The 19,245-nt window shown below is 45.6% G+C and overlaps 1 protein-coding gene across 3 annotated transcripts in view; it reads right to left on the reverse strand.

The window, feature by feature from the left end:
• B4GALT1 (beta-1,4-galactosyltransferase 1) overlaps positions 1–19,155 on the reverse strand; it is a 64,881-nt gene extending 45,726 nt beyond the window's left edge. For 2 of the 3 annotated variants that reach the window (XR_012159188.1, XM_073346034.1), the window contains exon 1: positions 18,783–19,154. Coding sequence is in view for 2 of the 3 variants with exons in the window: in XM_073346034.1 (XP_073202135.1) it covers positions 18,783–19,047 (265 nt within the window). In the remaining variant the exon portion in view is untranslated. Of the gene's footprint in view, positions 1–18,782 lie in introns of all 3 variants that reach the window. The other variant, XM_073346035.1, reaches the window with a different exon arrangement.
• Positions 19,156–19,245: the final 90 nt, after the last annotated feature.

Genomic DNA, 19,245 nt, shown 5'->3' on the forward strand with positions numbered 1-19,245 from the left:
TGGGAAAACACAGGCATAGCACTCAGTCTTATCAAGGTCTGGCAACACTGCAGTTAAAACTCCGTGGCTGGCCCATGCCCGATGACTGAGGCTTGCAGGGCTCCGGCTATGGGGCTGTTTCCCTGCAGCGTAGATTTCTGGCCTCAGAGCACAGCCCCTGCTCTGGGACCCTTCCAGCTTGCAGGGTCCTAGAGTCCAGGCTCCAACCTGAGCCCGGAAGTCTACAGTGCAAGGAAACGGCCCCACAGTCCAAATCAGCTGGCACGGGCCAGTTGCAGGTGTTTAATTGCAGTGTAGACATATCCTCCAAGTCCTGGCAAACTTGTACCAGCATCAGGCTGTTTAGGGGGTTGCTTTTAGCTGCCTCTTTGTGGTCACAGGCTCACAGCACTGTTGCAAACAGGCTTGGCTGGCTAAGGCAGACTTTTATTAGACAGAAGGAAAAAGAAGAGGGATAAAAAAGAAGAAATGAAGTGGGAAAGGAGGAGGGCACCTGGGGGAAGTGGAAGAGAAGAGGAGGTTTTGACAAAGTCTCACATCCCAGGTGGTAACTGGGATTTAGCCAGAGCTAGTGAAGGTGGGGATGTTATCTAGGTCCCTCTCTCTGGCCCGCTCAGGTCAGGAGATCTCTCAAGATCAGCTTGATGAAGACTCAGATATGTTACGGTAGAACCCAAGGTCACAGGAGAATACAGAAATAGTGGCCTTCATCCTCCTCCACTCATTTCCCCCTAACATTTATTTTTCTTTTGCTTCTTTTTAAAAAGGCCTGTAGAATGGGAGTGATGGATGGAACAGCGCATCCCCTCATTATTTTGTCGACCAGTGAGACCAACACATCAATTTTGGGCCACCGATTTCCGGTCCCACACTTGTTTTGTTTGTTTGCTGGGCATGATCAGGTGGCTTTTTTTGTTTGCACTCATTTAGTCTGTCTCCCTTTTGCACCTTTCCCCAATACCATTTGTTCTAGGTTACGGTGACAGTTTATGAACTAAGAAAAGGAGGACTTGTGGCACCTTAGAGACTAACCAATTTATTTGAGCATAAGCTTTCGTGAGCTACAGCTCACTTCATTGGATGCAAGCTGTAGCTCACGAAAGCTTATGCTCAAATAAATTGGTTAGTCTCTAAGGTGCCACAAGTCCTCCTTTTCTTTTTGCAAATACAGACTAACACGGCTGTTACTCTGAAACCTGAGTTTATGAACTTTCACTTTGTCCGTCCGCCCCCACCCCCACCCCTGCTGAGTTACAATTAGAGTAAATTTGTAGGTCCAATTGTGACAATAACCCCCAGTCATGCCCCCAGAACCAGCCCGCTGGCGGTCATTATGAAAATAACAAAGCCTGTAACTTGCCAATCATCATCAAATTAGGACATTCTGGGATGAAAAAGAAGTCTGAAAACAGGAAAAGCCAAGGATTTAATCAATCAAGAGTCTCCTGTCTCTGGATACAGTATTTGGGACACTGCACAACCTCCATCTGTCTTTAACCATAAACTGGGCGTGCAGCCCAGAGAAACCAGCCATTCCCTCATAAAAACTGGCAAGAAGAACAAGTATATTGCAAAGCACTAGATATAGGAGATGGAAAACTTTTCCTTCCTTCCTCTGCTGTGGGTCACAGTCTGCAGTATTGTGTGAGGAATAGCTGGACCCTAGGAACCGACACTAACATTTTCACTTTCGCTTGCAAGTCTAAATATAGTTTGCATTGTTCAAAGAAAAGGAGGACTTGTGGCACCTTAGAGACGAACCAATTTGTTTGAGCATGAGCTTTCGTGAGCTACAGCTGCATCCGATGAAGTGAGCTGTAGCTCATGAAAGCTTATGCTCAAATAAATTGGTGAGTCTCTAAGGTGCCACAAGTCCTCCTCTTCTTTTTGCGAATACAGACTAACACGGCTGCTACTCTGAAACCTGTATTGTTCAAGACTCCTATTTTAACCAGATTACAGGGATATAATGACTTATACCAGGCTGCATGTTTTATCACTGACTGGGCTTGCTGACTGCCTGCTCCTAAAGCCTGTGATTTAAAATTAAAACATGTCCCATTAACAAAGCTACACACCGAACAGCAGGTGCCAGCTGAACTCACGCCTTTTCTCCCACTTAAATGACTAACTCTTCAGAGTTGTGGGCTATTAGCGATGGTGATGGTGAGTGGGGGAGGGAGACATATGAGTAAGGCGTAATGTGAAATATACCCTGAGGACAAAATTCTGTCTTGATTTACACCTGTGTAATTCCACGAAGAGGCACAAATCAGAGCAGAAACTGGTCCCAAGCGTCTTTGCGCTTATTGTTACACCCACTGCTGGTTTTCTCTGCCATTCCTACTTTTGCAATGACTACCTTTTACTCTTTTCTAACAGCTAACACACAGGGTGTGTCAGGAGTCATGGCAGCTCTGGGTTGCCTCTGCCTTTCTAACTTCCTCCTCCTAGTCTCACTCAGCCCCATATTCAGCCAGCAGGCCCACTCTGACCCTGCCATAAAGGGAACACGCTGCAATTTGTCGCTCTCCTTGTGCACAGGGGGAAGAGACAGGGGGGAACGGAGGCAATGTCCTGTTTGAAAGAAAAAGCAGCGTGCCAGTGAGCTAGAGGTGCCATTTAGTCGGTATTTTACCCAACAAAAGTGCCTTCTTAAACCCTTAAAACCATGGTTTCTGTTTTCACAGGCTGGAGAGCTGGTTTGCCCTAGACGTACTGCTCAGCACCAGCATGGCTACTGCCGGCCACTGGCTTTTGTCGCCGTTCCACCGGGGCTCCAACAACGGAAGCTCAGCCAGGACCCACTGGCAGGTTAGCCAGACACCAGAGCACCGACAACATCCCAGCTGCCCTCTAAACTGGAACCCAATTAGGCCTGGTCTGAACGACTGCGGCCAGAGCTGCCCTCAGAGAATGAGTCATCTGGCATTTCTTAGTCCCCAGTTCTGTAACGGAGCGCACCCACTTGCAGGCCCACTGAGCTCAGCGCGGCTCTGCCTGGCACACCAGTGTGTACAGAAACAACCCACTACAGTATCGGGGCCTTCCGCTGCAGGCTCTTCAGGCCATGGCCTGGGTTTTCAGCAGGTATTCGCATAGCGCCTAGCACTATCGGGCCCTGCTCCCCAGCTGGCCCCTCTCGGCACTAGTGCAGTAAAAAGCATGAACAACACCACTACATAACAGTATCCAGTCTGGCTGACTAGTTCATTGTACACATGCATGCCTTCAGTTCCACCACGGCTGCAGCACAAACAAACTCAAGGGCCTTGATGTTGTTTTTATTTATTTTAATTGCAAAGCCTAAAGATGAGTCACTGATCGTCTCTTGTGCAGCCACCACAAATCCCACACACGCATGACACAAAGCAGAAACTATGTCACAACTTGGCTCTCCTCCTGGATCTCAGCCTGGATTCCTCCAACGCACATGGCAGGGTTAGGACTTGTAATGAAATAATCTCTTTTCATCCTGATAACTTTATAACAGAAATGTACTGAAAGTAACAGTTTCTGATGGTGTAAAAATGACTGAATTCCTATCAGCTGATTTACCATGTGGAACAAACAGCTCCTAAGCGCAACTTATCAGCACTAACCTAGAACAATCGCCATTTCTAAACCCAGTTTGGAAGGCAGGTGTAGCCAGAGATAGGAACATTTTAGAGCAAGGGGCCATGGTGCCAACACAACTTCCTCACTACATTATAAACACAGTAAAGTCACATTTTTGGACACAAGGAATTTTCACCTCCTGGTCAACGTAAAAAAACAAGTAACTTTGGCAAATGAGGACTTCCATTGTGCCAGCCATAAATCACCAGAATGCCCAAAGCAAAGTAGGCAGAGATCTTCTAATGTGCGTAATTGTATTAAAGGGCTTTTCATTTATTTATTTTAATCAACGGCTTACGTCGTGGATAGATCGGTAGCATATAAAAGAATAACCTACATTAGGGACTTCTGGCCCCAAAAGACAAAGTGTCTATTTTATGATGAGTTATCCTAACACAGACTATTCTCCCCAAGGATCTTATCACCCCCTCTGCCCCCTTTCTCTTGAGGGGTGTGGGGAAGGACAAACTCATAATAATCTCACCAAACCATCCAAACACAAGAGTCCTAGAAGGAGAGGAGACAGCAGGGTGGATAAAAATCAAAGATTAAAAAAAAATGTTGGAATTTTTAATTTAAATCGGATTTTTTTGATAAAATGCTTTTGGAGGAAAAAACTTCTCTAAAGATAGTTTTAATTAAGATACATTAGAGCTCAAAGATATCTCATCATGGAATAGGGATTATAAATTCTAATTCTATAGTATGAGACAATATATTCATGTAACGTTTAAGAAAAGTTTTGTAAATGAGTTCAACAGTTCATGGATTAGGGACCCAATCTTATGGGGTTCCAGGGGCTTCTGTATAGATTATTTAGGTTAATCTTCCTATCTACCCAATAGGACTCAGTGCTCAGTCCAGAAGATACCATCAGAGATGCTTAATTTCACAGTTCTCAAACTGTGGATTTGTGTCTCCAGAGATAACATGCTTTTTAACAGCAAAAATGTTTTTAAATATATCAATTAATAATATATAGAGGTGAGAAACAACAGACCTCAACCCTATTGTCCCTCTGCAAATTTGTGTACACAAAGTCAATCTCTTACCTCTCTCTGAAAGTGTAGTTTCAAAAGGTTCAATGAATAGAAGATTGTAGTGGGCGGAATAGATCTGGACAAGGAGAAGAAGTCTGGAGATAAATGTGAGAAGGGAGGGACAGGCAGTAGAAACAAAAGTGAAACTGTTTGAGCAGCATATTCCAGAAGTCTTGAGGTCTTTGTGAGTGTAGCCTTCATTGATCGGAGATCTACCATACCATTCTCTCACTAGAAAGGAAAACCTATAATGGCAGCGGGCCGTAAACGAGACCCAGTTTGGGAATATTTTAATGAAGTTCCCCTACCGGTGGGTAACACAGGCATGCGTGCAAAATGCAAACAGTGCAACAAAGAAACGCAAAAGGCCTCGTTGCCCAAATGAAACAACATCATGAGAAGTGTTCCTTCTCAGGAGGAAGCTGCATTGAAGATGATGAAAGGAACATGTCTGAACATGCAGGATCTTCAAGTCGGTAAACTTTTTTATTTCATACTTCTTTCTTAAGGACTGCCTGTCTTCCTTCCGGACTATTCTTGAATTCTCATGTTTGACCAAAAAATATAGTTGTTACTCTATGGTACTGTCATTTCAGATGCAGCTGTGATAAAAAATAAACAGGTGAAATCGTCAGATCTTCCTTTTACAATTTCACCTTTAAAACACTGCTGAGTGTCAGTGAATGCAATGAGTAATACTAAATGAGCAGTATGGTAATAATAATTAACTGCATTAACTTATTTTGTTTAGGAGAATCCATCCTCAACATACAGGATTCTGAAGACTATCCACCTTCAAGATCACCATCATTTTCTATAGTTTCAGAGTTATCTGCCAATGACAGTGTTTCAGTGACATCATGTATGTCACGTAGCCACAGTGCATCACCTGTAGCAGAAAGAAAACAAAATCTCCATCATCTAGAAACAACCATAGATAAGTTTGTGATAAGAACCAGCAGATTACGAAAAGAGGTAATTGATGAAAAAATTGCCCGGTTTGTTTATGCAACAAACTCTCCTTTCCATATGATTGAGAACCCACACTTCATTAACATGGTTCAGTCATTAACACCAGGATACAGTCCACCCAACGGAGCAGATGTCGCAGGCAAATCGCTGGATAAAGTGTATGAAAGAGAAATTGAGCAGTGTGCAAAAGGTCTTGAGGGTAAAATTGTTAACCTGAGTCTTGATGGGTTGAGCAATGTCCACAATGATCCTGTTATATGTGGTTGTGTGACAACAGAAGAAGGAAATGTCTTCCTTACAGAAACAATTGCTATAACAGGAAATGCACACACAGCAGAATACGGACAAGAAGTAGCAGTAAAAGCTATAACAAACTGTGAAAAAAAAATTCAAATGTCTAGTACGCAGCTTGGTCACAAACAATGCTGCACATGTATCCAAGATGAGAGGAAATTATTTAGAAGAGAGTCCCAAGCTAACAACATACGGTTGCATTGCTCATTTGATGTACCTCCTAGCCAAAGACTTCAGTGTTCCAGAAATAAAGGCTAATGTTGTTGAAATTGCAAAATACATCCGTAACAATCACTTTGCAGCAGCAGCTGCTCTGAAAAAAGTGGAAGGAACCAAGCTAACTCTCCCACAAGACGTGCGATGGAACTCAGTAGTGGACTGTTCTGAACATTATATCAAGAACTGGCCTAATCGGATGACAGTTTGTGAACAAAAGCGTGAAAAAACAGATGGCCCTGTCACAGCCAAAGTGCTCAACATTGGGCTTAAGAGAAATGTTGAACACACGCTAAGTACCCTGAAGCCTATTTCTGTAGCCTCGAACAAAATGCAGGGAAATCGCTGGTTTATTGCTGATGCTGTTGAAATCTGCAAGGAACCGAGTGAGATCTTAAAAAGAGAAATCTGCAATGACAGAGTTAAATTACAAGCATTAAAAAACGAATGGGACATGCACTATCTCCAGTTCATTTTCTTGCAAATGAACATCATTACTCAATACTCGGTACCAGGGTCAAACCTTAACTGCTGAAGAAGGGAGTTGGCTATGACATGGACACCCAGCAACCATCCCTCCATAATGCCAACTGTCATAAACATCAGAGCTAAGGGTGAACCATTCAAGAAATATATGTGAACTGGTGGAAGTCACTTAAGCACTTGGATGCAGAGACTGTTGAAGTGATGATCTCACTTTTAACAGCAATAGCTTCTGCTCCTGGTGTAGAAAAAATATTTTCTTCCTTTGTACTAATTCATTCCAAATTGAGAAATCATTTGGGACCTGAAAAAACAGGAAAGCTTGTTTTCCTTTTCCAGATTATGAACAAACAGGAAAATGAAGGTGAAGATGACTGAGTTAGCTGCAGAAGCCAACATTTTAAGTTTCTCGTGTAGATCTGGCTGACAGAGTCTATTTCATTTTTTTTTTTTAAATATTTCATGTAACTATTTTAGTTCAAAGCAATTTTAACAAAAACAAACCTGATTTTAAAAAACTTGAATGTTTAACTAAATTCAAAAATTCATATGCTTGTTTTGTTAAAATATTATATGTTTGCCGTTGAAGAAAAAAATCCAGAATATATAACATTGTTGTTTTAGTTAAATAAAACAATTTAAATGTCTGTCTGGTGATGTTCTCCTCCTAATACAGCATGGCAAGAAAATCCTCCAAATATGAATGATTAACCTGTTGAATTGGAGATCACTCACCTCCCAATGACTTCACAAATATCTGCTTCAATTACTTTTGGTAAATGAAATAACCAAACAATCATTCGTTTTCTGATATAGCTGTAAAACTAAGCTGAAAAGTTTCAAAATAAATCACTTTAAAAATGTATAGTGTGTACCTTCTAAAAATAAAACCTAACATCTCTGAGTTCTGAAGAATATGCATTAAGGTTGTCACCACCAACAAGAAAACACTTTAATGTAGAAATCCATGATTAAATCGAGTCTTCCTGACTAGTGATTTAAATCATGATTTAAATCAAATCCACCCTGGCAGAGAGCAATTTGTTTTTCCTGATTATTGCAAATGGCTATATTGGATCGAGGTCTGGTCGCGCTTATGCTGATGTGCTTATCTCTCAGTTATAGTGACCAAACTTTGCAAATTTGTAGTGATACTCAGCTGCACAGTGAAAGCTTTCCCTAATCCTTGCTTGCCAAATTTAGGTCAGTGATTCTCGCATGCAGCCACCAGGGTCTTTTTTTGTGGCCACAGCCTCCTGGGAAGTGATGCGGGGGGGGGGGGGGGGGAGGGGGGCAAAGCAGTGGGCTCTCCCCCAGGGTTGCCGGGGGTGGGGGTTGTACCCTGCTCCCCGCCAACCCAAAAGCTGGAGGAGCAGGCAGCTGGTGAAGTTCCCCACTTTCCTGGGGACGGTGGGGCTCAGGCTTTAGGCTTCAGCCATGACATGTGGGAGGAAGGGAGGCTCTGGCCACAGGGCTTCAGGCTCTGACCCTGGTCCCTGGCTGTGTGGCTTCCGGCTCTGGCCCCAGACTCACACACACAAAGCATCACCCCCGACCCCCACTGCCTCTTCCAGCCCCCAGCTTTGGTCATGTGGTGGTGGTGGGCTCCAGTCACCAGCTGCAGGCCTTCGGGCTCTGGACCTGGTCCCCAGCTGCATGGCGGTGGGCTCTGCCCCAGGTTAACACCTCTCTCCCCAATATCGCCCTTGCCCCTCCCCCCAACTCCCTTGGCCACTCACCACCCACCCACCGCCCCTGACTCCCATTGCCTCCCTTCCCACCTCCCCATAAGGTCTTAATTTGTCCCTAGGCTTGTGTAAGTCTATTGTGAAAAGTAATATTAACAAATATCACTTTTCACAACAACAGACGTACTAGTTAGCAAGTCTAAAAAAAAAAAAAAGGCAGAAGAAAAAACAAAAAAGACAAGAACATCCAAAGCACCTTATTTGTGTTCCTATTCTGTTTCAGTCCAGTAAAGAATTTTTTATTATTGAATCTGCAAAAAAACCAAAAAACCCTACATAAATAAATCAGAATGATTTGGACCTGCATATGTGCATATTTATTTGTTTTTCCTAAAGTTAATTAAGTATTTCAGGAAAAACTGTCATTGCAAGAGCAGGTGGTCGTGTTTGGAGGCCACCAGAACATTTGTTTAGAAACCCTGACTTCAGCTATGTTTAGACAGTGCCCCAGCAGGGGCTACAGGGGGTTTGAATTGCACAGCGTACCCAAGAGTGGCTCTCTTAGGGGAGACCATGCTGCATTGGCACAGCTGCACCGCTTCAGTGAAGATACGTCTACACTGATGGGAGGGCATCTCCCATCCAGGTACTCCACCTCCACGAGAGGCAGTAGCTATATCAACGGGAGATGCCCTCCCTCGACATAGAGCCGTCTACACTGGGGATTAGGTCAGTACAACTGTATAGACCAAGCCTAAGGTTATGTTCACACAAGGATCCCGCCCCCCTGCAATTCACACATGGTAGTCCATGCTGCAGCAAAGTGTAAACATGGCCTAAGTTTGACAAGCAAGAAGTAGGGAAAGCTTTTCACCCTGGCCTCCCTCCTCCAAATACCACAGAACAATGGCTAATTGCTACCAAGTGACCAATATTAGTTGAAACAATAGTAAAGAATAAAATTGTCAGACACATAGAAGAACATAAATTGTTGCACAAAAGTCAACATGGTTTCTGTAAAGGGAGATCATGTCTTACTAATCTATTAGAGTTCTTTGAGGGGGTCAACAAACATGTGGACAAGGAGGATCCAGTGGACATAGTGTACTTAGATTTCTAGAAAACCTTTCACAAGGTCCCTCACCAAAGGCTCTTACATAAATTAAGTTGTCATGGGATAACAGGGAAGATCCTTTTATGGATTGAGAACCGGTTAAAAGACAGGGAACAAAGGGTAAATTTTCAGAATGGAGAGGGGTAACTAGTGGTGTTGCCCAATCATAGAATATCAGGGTTGGAAGAGACCTCAGGAGGTCATCTAGTCCAACCCCCTGCTCAAAGCAGGACCAATCCCCAATTAAATCATCCCAGCCAGGGCTTTGTCAAGCCTGACCTTAAAAACTTCTAAGGAAGGAGATTCTACCACCTCCCTAGGTAACGCATTCCAGTGTTTCACCACCCTCTTAGTGAAAAAGTTTTTCCTAATATCCAACCGAAACCTCCCCCACTGCAACTTGAGACCATTACTCCTTGTCCTGTCCTCTTCTACCACTGAGAATAGTCTAGAACCATCCTCTCTGGAACCACCTCTCAGGTAGTTGAAAGCAGCTATCAAATCCCCCCTCATTCTTCTCTTCTGCAGACTAAACAATCCCAGTTCCCTCAGCCTCTCCTCATAAGTCACGTGATCCAGACCCCTAATCATTTTTGTTGCCCTCCGCTGATGCTTTCCAGTTTTTCCACATTCTTCTTGTAGTGTGGGGCCCAAAGCTGGACACAGTACTCCAGATGAGGCCTCACCAATGTCGAATAGAGGGGAACGATCACGTCCCTCGATCTGCTCGCTATGCCCCTACTTATACATCCCAAAATGCCATTGGCTTTCTTGGCAACAAGGGCACACTGCTGACTCATATCCACCATGCCCAAGGGTCAGTCCTAGGACCAATCCTATTCAACTTATTCATAAATGATCTGGAGAAGGGGGTAAACAGTGAGGTGGCAAAGTTTGCAGATGATACTAAACTGCTCAAGATAGTTAAGACCAAAGCAGACTGTGAAGAACTTCAAAAAGATCTCACAAAACTAAGTGATTGGGCAACAAAATGGCAAATTTCTGAGTAGCAGCCATGTTAGTCTGTGGCAAATGAAATTTAATGTGGATAAATGTAAAGTAATGCACATTGGAAAAAATAACCCTAACTATACATACAATATGATGAGGGCTAATTTAGCTACAACTAATCAGGAGAAAGATCTTGGAGTCATCGTGGATAGTTCTCTGAAGACGTCCATGCAGTGTGCAGTGGCAGTCAAAAAAGCAAACGGGATGTTAGGAATCATTTAAAAAGGGACAGAGAATAAAACGGAGAATATCTTATTGCCCTTATATAAATCCATGGTACGCACGCATCTTGAATACTGTGTACAGATGTGGTTCCCTCATCTCAAAAAACATATACTGGCATTAGAAAAGGTTCAGAAAAGAGCAACTAAAATGATGAGGGGTTTGGAACGGGTCCCCTATGAGGAGAGATTAAAGAGGCCAGGATTTTTAGCTTGGAAAAGAAGAGACTCGGGGGGATATGATAGAGGTCTATAAAATCATGAGTCGTGTGGAGAAAGTGAATAAGAAAAAGTTATTTACTTGTTCCCATAATATAAGAACTAGGGGCCACCAAATGAAATTAATGGGTAGCAGGTTTAAAAGAAATAAAAGGAAGTTCTTTGTCACTCAGCGCACAGTCCACCTGTGGAACTCCTTGCCTGAGGAGGTTGTGAAGGCTAGGACTATAACAGGGTTTAAAAGAGAACTGGATAAATTCATGGAGGTTAAGTCCATTAACGGCTATTAGCCAGGATGGGTAAGGAATGGTGTCCCTAGCCTCTGTTTGTCAGAGGGTGGAGATGGATGGCAGGAGAGAGATCACTTGATCATTACCTGTTAGGTTCACTCCCTCTGGGGCACCTGGCATTGCCCACTGTTGGTAGACAGGATACGGGGCTGGATGGACCTTTGGTCTGACCTAGTCTGGCCTTTCTTATGTTCTTAATATTTAAACAGGTAGGAAGAATTCCAGCCACCCATGAGCCACCAGGATCTTTGGTCTCTGTCCCTGGCTACACTACAGCCTTTAGAGCGGTGGTTCTCAAACTTTTGTACTGGTGACCTCTTTCACATGGCACGCCTCTGAGTGCGACACCCCCCCCCTATAAATTAAAAACACTTTTTTATACATTAAACACCATTATAAATGCTGGAGGCAAAGCGGGGTTTGGGGTGGAGGCTGACAACTTGCGACCCCCCATGTAATAACCTCGTGACCCCCAAGGGGTCCCAACCCCCAGTTTGAGAACCCCTGTAGTAAATAACAGTTTAAAAACATGCAGCCACAGGCCATTGTACATCAGTATTGCACACACTTCAGCTTAAAACTGTGAAGCTGTAGCACGGATAACCCGTACGTCACAACCAGGCAAGTCTTTCCAGGTAATCCCACAATTCACATCACACACCCTACCGCCCCGCCACACTGTATATATACAAAGTGGCTACTTCCTAAGAGGGAAGCAAGCAGATTTAGTAAGTTGCAATGAATATGGAGTACAAACTAGTATTTTTAAAAAGTGGACTAAAATGGCTGACAATTCAGCTTCCTGGTTCAGGCAGGGAAAAGAGTGCAACGAATCATGAGGTACTCTCTTTCCTGTCTCAGGATTTGACGCATTTGACCTGCTCCTTCGAGGGGCAATGGAAAGCTCTGATAGTCATACTAGGTTAAAATGCTTAGCTATGTAGTTCAAATAGTGTAAAGTTAAGCCATTTTCCAGAAGGATTCTGATTTGTGCTTTTTGTGGTGACAGGACTTCAGCACAGTACTGGCCACACAACTGGTTTCTATAATGATGAAGAGAAAGTGAAAGACCTGCAACAAAAAACAAAACAAAGCACTGAACACAGTTCCTTTTAGTGACCTCAAAACCACCTCCAAACCAGTCATTTGTTATGCAGATGTGTTGATCCATAAACAGCCTCTCACTTAGCAGTAAGTGGTCAGCTCAGAACTTCCCTGAGAGTTGCATATGTTGAAAACCACATGAAGCTTCTCAAAAGCATTTTAAAAAATCTCTGGTTAAAAAGAGCCCTTATGTAAACATAACGCACTAGTAACAGGCCAGGTTCTCTTTCTAATCTTCTCATCCCAAATGCCTATGGTTACCCAGTAGTAATACATAATCATCTAAAAGGCACTACAAGGTCAACGTATCAAGCTTCATTATTTAAGTTTCAAATAGTATCTGGCCTCTAGCAGCAGCTGTTAACAAATAACAAGTTGCCAGAAACCCAAGGATAGCAGAGAGAATTCAAATTTGTCTTATCTTACACTAACATGCAAAGTAACGGAGATGTACAGCTGTCCCCGAACAACGGGATGTATTAGAACATCACTGGGCCACAATCCTGCAAACCTATAGATACACAAACAACTTTATGGCAGATTAACCAGTATTAGAAGTCAGAGTAGGGTGATCAGACGTCAAGATCTTAGGTGCTTATATAGGCACCTATTCTTCCCCCATCCTTCCGTCTTGGTTTTTCACACTTGCTATCTGGTCACCCTAAGTCAGAGGCACACTAATACTGCCTCACAAGTGTGACTCTGTTCATTCTGATCATTAAAAAGAAAAGGAGGACTTGTGGCACCTTAGAGACTAACCAATTTATTAGAGCATAAGCTTTCGTGAGCTACAGCTCACTTCATCAGATGCATATCGTGGAAACTGCAGCAGACTTTATATATACACAGAGAATATGAACCAATACCTCCTCCCACCCCACTGTCCTGCTGGTAATAGCTTATCTAAAGTGATCATCAGGTGGGCCATTTCCAGCACAAATCCAGGTTTTCTCACCCTCCACCCCCCCACACAAATTCACTCTCCTGCTGGTGATAGCCCATCCAAAGTGACAACTCTTTACACAATGTGCATGACAATCAAGTTGGGCCATTTCCTGCACAAATCCAGGTTTTCTCACATCCCCCCAACCCCCATACACACACAGACTCACTCTCCTGCTGGTAATAGCTCATCCAAACTGACCACTCTTCAAGTTTAAATCCAAGTTAAACCAGAACATCTGGGGGGGGGGGTAGGAAAAAACAAGAGGAAACAGGCTACCTTGCATAATGACTTAGCCACTCCAAGTCTCTATTTAAGCCTAAATTAATAGTATCCAATTTGCAAATGAATTCCAATTCAGCAGTTTCTCGCTGGAGTCTGGATTTGAAGTTTTTTTGTTTTAAGATAGCGACCTTCATGTCTGTGATTGCGTGACCAGAGAGATTGAAGTGTTCTCCGACTGGTTTATGAATGTTATAATTCTTGACATCTGATTTGTGTCCATTTATTCTTTTACGTAGAGACTGTCCAGTTTGACCAATGTACATGGCAGAGGGGCATTGCTGGCACATGATGGCATATATCACATTGGTGGATGTGCAGGTGAACGAGCCTCTGATAGTGTGGCTGATGTTATTAGGCCCTGTGATGGTGTCCCCTGAATAGATATGTGGGCACAATTGGCAACGGGCTTTGTTGCAAGGATAAGTTCCTGGGTTAGTGGTTCTGTTGTGTGGTATGTGGTTGTTGGTGAGTATTTGCTTCAGGTTGCGGGGCTGTCTGTAGGCAAGGACTGGCCTGTCTCCCAAGATTTGTGAGAGTGTTGGGTCATCCTTTAGGATAGGTTGTAGATCCTTAATAATGCATTTGCTCAAGAAACTTCCTGAAAAAGCACAAGATCAAATCCACACAGACACACCCCGGAACCCCGACCTGGGATATTCTATCTACTACCCAAGATCCATAAACCTGGAAATCCTGGATGCCCCATCATCTCAGGCATTGGCACCCTGACAGCAGGATTGTCTGGCTATGTAGACTCCCTCCTCAGGCCCTACGCTACCAGCACTCCCAGCTACCTTCGAGACACCACTGACTTCCTGAGGAAACTTCAATCCATCGGTGATCTTCCTGATAACACCATCCTGGCCACTATGGATGTAGAAGCCCTCTACACCAACATTCCACACACAGATGGACTACAAGCCGTCAAGAACACTATCCCCGATAATGTCACGGCTAACCTGGTGGCTGAACTTTGTGACTTTCTCCTTACCCATAACTATTTCACATTTGGGGACAATGTATACCTTCAGATCAGCGGCACTGCTATGGGTACCCGCATGGCCCCACAGTATGCCAACATTTTTATGGCTGATTTAGAACAACGCTTCCTCAGCTCTCGTCCCCTAAAGCCCCTACTCTACTTGCGCTATATTGATGACATCTTCATCATCTGGACCCATGGAAAAGAAGCCCTTGAGGAATTCCACCATGATTTCAACAATTTCCATCCCACCACCAACCTCAGCCTGGTCCAGTCCACACAAGAGATCCACTTCCTGGACACTACAGTGCTAATAAACAATGGTCACATAAACACCACCCTATACCGGAAACCTACTGACCGCTATTCCTGCCTACATGCCTCCAGCTTTCACCCTGACCACACCACACGATCCATCATCTACAGCCAAGCTCTGCGATACAACCGCATTTGCTCCAACCCCTCAGACAGAGACAAACACCTACAAGATCTCTGTCAAGCTTTCTTACAACTACAGTACCCACCTGCAGAAGTAAAGAAACAGATTGATAGAGCCAGAAGAGTTCCCAGAAGTTACCTACTACAGGACAGGCCTAACAAAGAAAATAACAGAACGCCACTAGCCATCACCTTCAGCCCCCAACTAAAACCCCTCCAACGCATTATTAAGGATCTACAACCTATCCTAAAGGATGACCCAACACTCTCACAAATCTTGGGAGACAGGCCAGTCCTTGCCTACAGACAGCCCCGCAACCTGAAGCAAATACTCACCAGCAACCACATACCACACAACAGAACCACTAACCCAGGAACTTATCCTTGCAACAAAGCCCGTTGCCAATTGTGCCCACATATCTATTCAGGGGACACCATCACAGGGCCTAATAACATCAGCCACGCTATCAGAGGCTCGTTCACCTGCACATCCACCAATGTGATCTATGCCATCATGTGCCAGCAATGCCCCTCTGCCATGTACATTGGTCAAACTGGACAGTCTCTACGTAAAAGAATAAATGGACACAAATCAGATGTCAAGAATTATAACATTCATAAACCAGTCGGAGAACACTTCAATCTCTCTGGTCACGCAATCACAGACATGAAGGTCGCTATCTTAAAACAAAAAAACTTCAAATCCAGACTCCAGCGAGAAACTGCTGAATTGGAATTCATTTGCAAATTGGATACTATTAATTTAGGCTTAAATAGAGACTTGGAGTGGCTAAGTCATTATGCAAGGTAGCCTGTTTCCTCTTGTTTTTTCCTACCCCCCCCCCCCCAGATGTTCTGGTTTAACTTGGATTTAAACTTGAAGAGTGGTCAGTTTGGATGAGGTATTACCAGCAGGAGAGTGAGTTTGTGTGTGTATGGGGGTGGGGGGGATGTGAGAAAACCTGGATTTGTGCAGGAAATGGCCCAACTTGATTGTCATGCACATTGTGTAAAGAGTTGTCACTTTGGATGGGCTATCACCAGCAGGAGAGTGAATTTGTGTGGGGGGGTGGAGGGTGAGAAAACCTGGATTTGTGCTGGAAATGGCCCACCTGATGATCACTTTAGATAAGCTATTACCAGCAGGACAGTGGGGTGGGAGGAGGTATTGGTTCATATTCTCTGTGTGTATATAAAGTCTGCTGCAGTTTCCACGATATGCATCCGATGAAGTGAGCTGTAGCTCACGAAAGCTCATGCTCTAATAAATTGGTTAGTCTCTAAGGTGCCACAAGTACTCCTTTTCTTTTTGCGAACACAGACTAACACGGCTGTTACTCTGAATTCTGATCATTGTTGCCTGAATGTATTTATTTATGATAGCACGTCATAACATGTATTTGTAGAATTCCATGCTGCCCACAATGCGGTAAATGCTGTCCAAACAAATACACCAATTATAGAAGTTCCAAAGTCATAGTCATACAAGAACTATTTAATCTTTGCTGAGAAGCTGGGTGAGAACACTGTTTTTTGGTGAAAACTATCAGGTTTTTAATGGATTAGTACAGTGGTTCCCAAACTTATTCCACCGCTTGTGCAGGGAAAGCCCCTGGCGGGCCGGGCCGGTTTGTTTACCTGCCCAGTCCGCAGGTTCAGCCGATCGCGGCTCCCAGGGGCCGCAGTTCGCTGCTCCAGGCCAATGGGAGCTGCTGGAAGCGGCGGCCAGTATGTCCCTCGGCCCGCGCCGCTTCCCGCAGCTCCCTCTGGCCTGGAGCAGCGAATCGCGGCCACTGGGAGCCGCGATTGGCCGAAACTGCGGATGCGGCAGGTAAACAAACCGGCCCGGCCTGCCAGGGGCTTTTCCCTGCACAAGCGGCGGAACAAGTTTGGGAACCGCTGGAATAGTAGATAGAGAATTAGCTAGAATCTACTGAAACTGGTGAAAGGGAACAATCAAGAAATAACACTCTTTTGGAAAACAAACAAACAAGCCACCACGTTCCCCCCCACCCCACCCAAGTCCCCAAACAAAAAACCACAACAGTCCTAAGAATTGTGGCTCTGTAATAGGAAACTGAATAGTAACCCTAGCAGTGTGATGGTGAAACACTAAGTACAAGACTAAGTAAAATATTTATAAGTCTGAGAGGAAAAAATACTCTATTTTTAAAGTCTCTCTCTCTCTCACCAGCATCTCATTAAGACTACCATGAAGAATCCTGGTAACGTATGTATAAATATAAGTCATTCATAATTTTTTTAAATTGCTCTCTTCTCAGCAGCACACAATTGTTACTGAAAGAGTATTTGGAGCCAATGACTTCTCTAATGTGTAAATAATACTTTTTCTAAAATTATTCTATTTTTGTAGTTTTCAATAAAATGCCATCTTGAAAAACAGACATGCTTTTCAGCAGCCTTCTAAATGTTACTATTAAGGATCTGTTTATCCTATAAACACAGCCATATCAGGGGTCCTGTTCTGACTACAAAGGGCCCCAACTTCCAGGACAGTGGGTAAGACCCTGTCTACACTACAGGTTAGAATGGTGTAAGCAGGTCAGGGGTATAACCCTGTCAGAGCCAGGTCGCCCGACAGTTGTTTCAGTAGCATAGACAGCTCTTAATCAGAAGGTAAAGAACCAAGAAATGGGTCACGCAAAGCAGGGAAACAATTTTTAGTTCTCCTCAGCACCACCCATAACTTCCTATTATTTGAAAATTAAATAAGCAAGGTAGCATTTAATATGAAATTAGACTAGCCCTAGTAATCTATATTCTGATATGCTGCCTTTCTGCAGTGAGATGAAAGAAACACGATCTCCACTGTGGGTAAACAGCTTTCAATGAGTTTAGGTAATTGAAGCAAGCTAAAATGGTCACAACTAAACTTCAGGGAAGACACAGTGGGAACAGGCTCTGGAAGGAACATTTGGGAATAGGCTGCAGCCACTCAGACAAGCTGGGCTCAGGATGGCGCCCAGGACCCAGGGCTTTGTTTCGAGCAGTTCACTTTGGTTTGGGTGGAACAGTGAAAGGCCTAACACGGTTATCTATTCCTTTGCATACATGTTCATGAGCCCTATTTTAAGGAGTTTTTCCAACATAAGCTCGATATGGATTCATATATTTGTCTCACTGTGCGCTACTGACATTAGTAAATATTTAACGCAAGCTAGGCTCACTTTAGCCTCTGGGATGTTACATTTTAAACGCAGACCGAGGACTGGAGAAGGCGATCTGATGCTCCCCGATTCGGTTTTTGCGTGGCCGCACTGGAGTGGTGGATGGGGTATTACGGGAGATAAACAGGACAAGCTGTACCATGGGCAATTTCAGAGAACAGAGGCAATAAATGTGGCTCTCAGCGGGTGAAAAACGCGTGTAGACCTCCTGGAACAGGCCATGGGCCGTCTCTCCCGCTGGGCGCCCGGGACAAGGGGGGCTTTAGGGAGTTTGCTGAACTTCGCCCGGCTCTGCCTGCATGTATAAAAGGGGAACTCCGGCAAGACGGGGTCTGGAGCGGAGACCGGAATGGGGGGGAAGCGGCGCGCTGGGTGATCAGACTAATTCCAAAGCAGATTTCGCCCACGTTTCCCCGCTTCCGAAGACAAAAGGGCTCACGACCCTCGCGCTCCCTGCAACGGGCACGGCAGCTGGCGGCCAGGGTCGCCGCGCACTTGCTGCCCCCGGCCAGCGCCCTCGCGTTACCCAGGCGGGCCGGGCTGCCGGCGCTACAGATCCCGGGGCGCGCCGGGCGGGCGCGGGGGCAGCCGCTCCCTTGGGACCGGCGGCGGAGACGGGCGAGGCCAGCGAGCGGCGCACGCAGGGGGCGCACGCAGGGCCCCGGGGGGCGCTTACCCAGCAGCGGGGACGGGTCGGGGCAGTCCGGCGGCGGCGGCCCGGGCTGGGCGCGGGAGCGGTTGGCCGGCCCGGGGCTGCGCGGCGGCGGCCCGGGGCTGCGCGCCGGCGGCTCGGGGCTGCGCGGCGGGCGCAGGGCGCTGCTGCCCGCCAGGTAGTAGAGCAGCGTGGCCGAGAGGTGCAGGGCGCAGAAGACGACGAGCAGGCGGCAGGCCCGCTGCAGCGAGGTGCCGGGCAGGGCCGCGCCGCCCTGCGCCTCCTTCATCCCGGCGCGCTCAGCCGCGCGGGCGCATCCCCGGCTCTGCGCTGCGCTGCGCTGCGCTCCGGCCCGCCTCCCGCGAGTCCCGCTGCTGGGGCCTGCCGGGCCGGGCTCCGCCCCTGCGGCGGAGGAAGGGGCTGGGCTGGGGCGGAGCGGAGCGGAGCGAGCCGAGCGGCGGGCCGGGCTGCCCTGGGCGCCTGGCCC

This window comes from Lepidochelys kempii, chromosome 5, assembly GCF_965140265.1.
Source record: "Lepidochelys kempii isolate rLepKem1 chromosome 5, rLepKem1.hap2, whole genome shotgun sequence".
Lineage (NCBI taxonomy): Eukaryota > Metazoa > Chordata > Testudines > Cheloniidae > Lepidochelys > Lepidochelys kempii.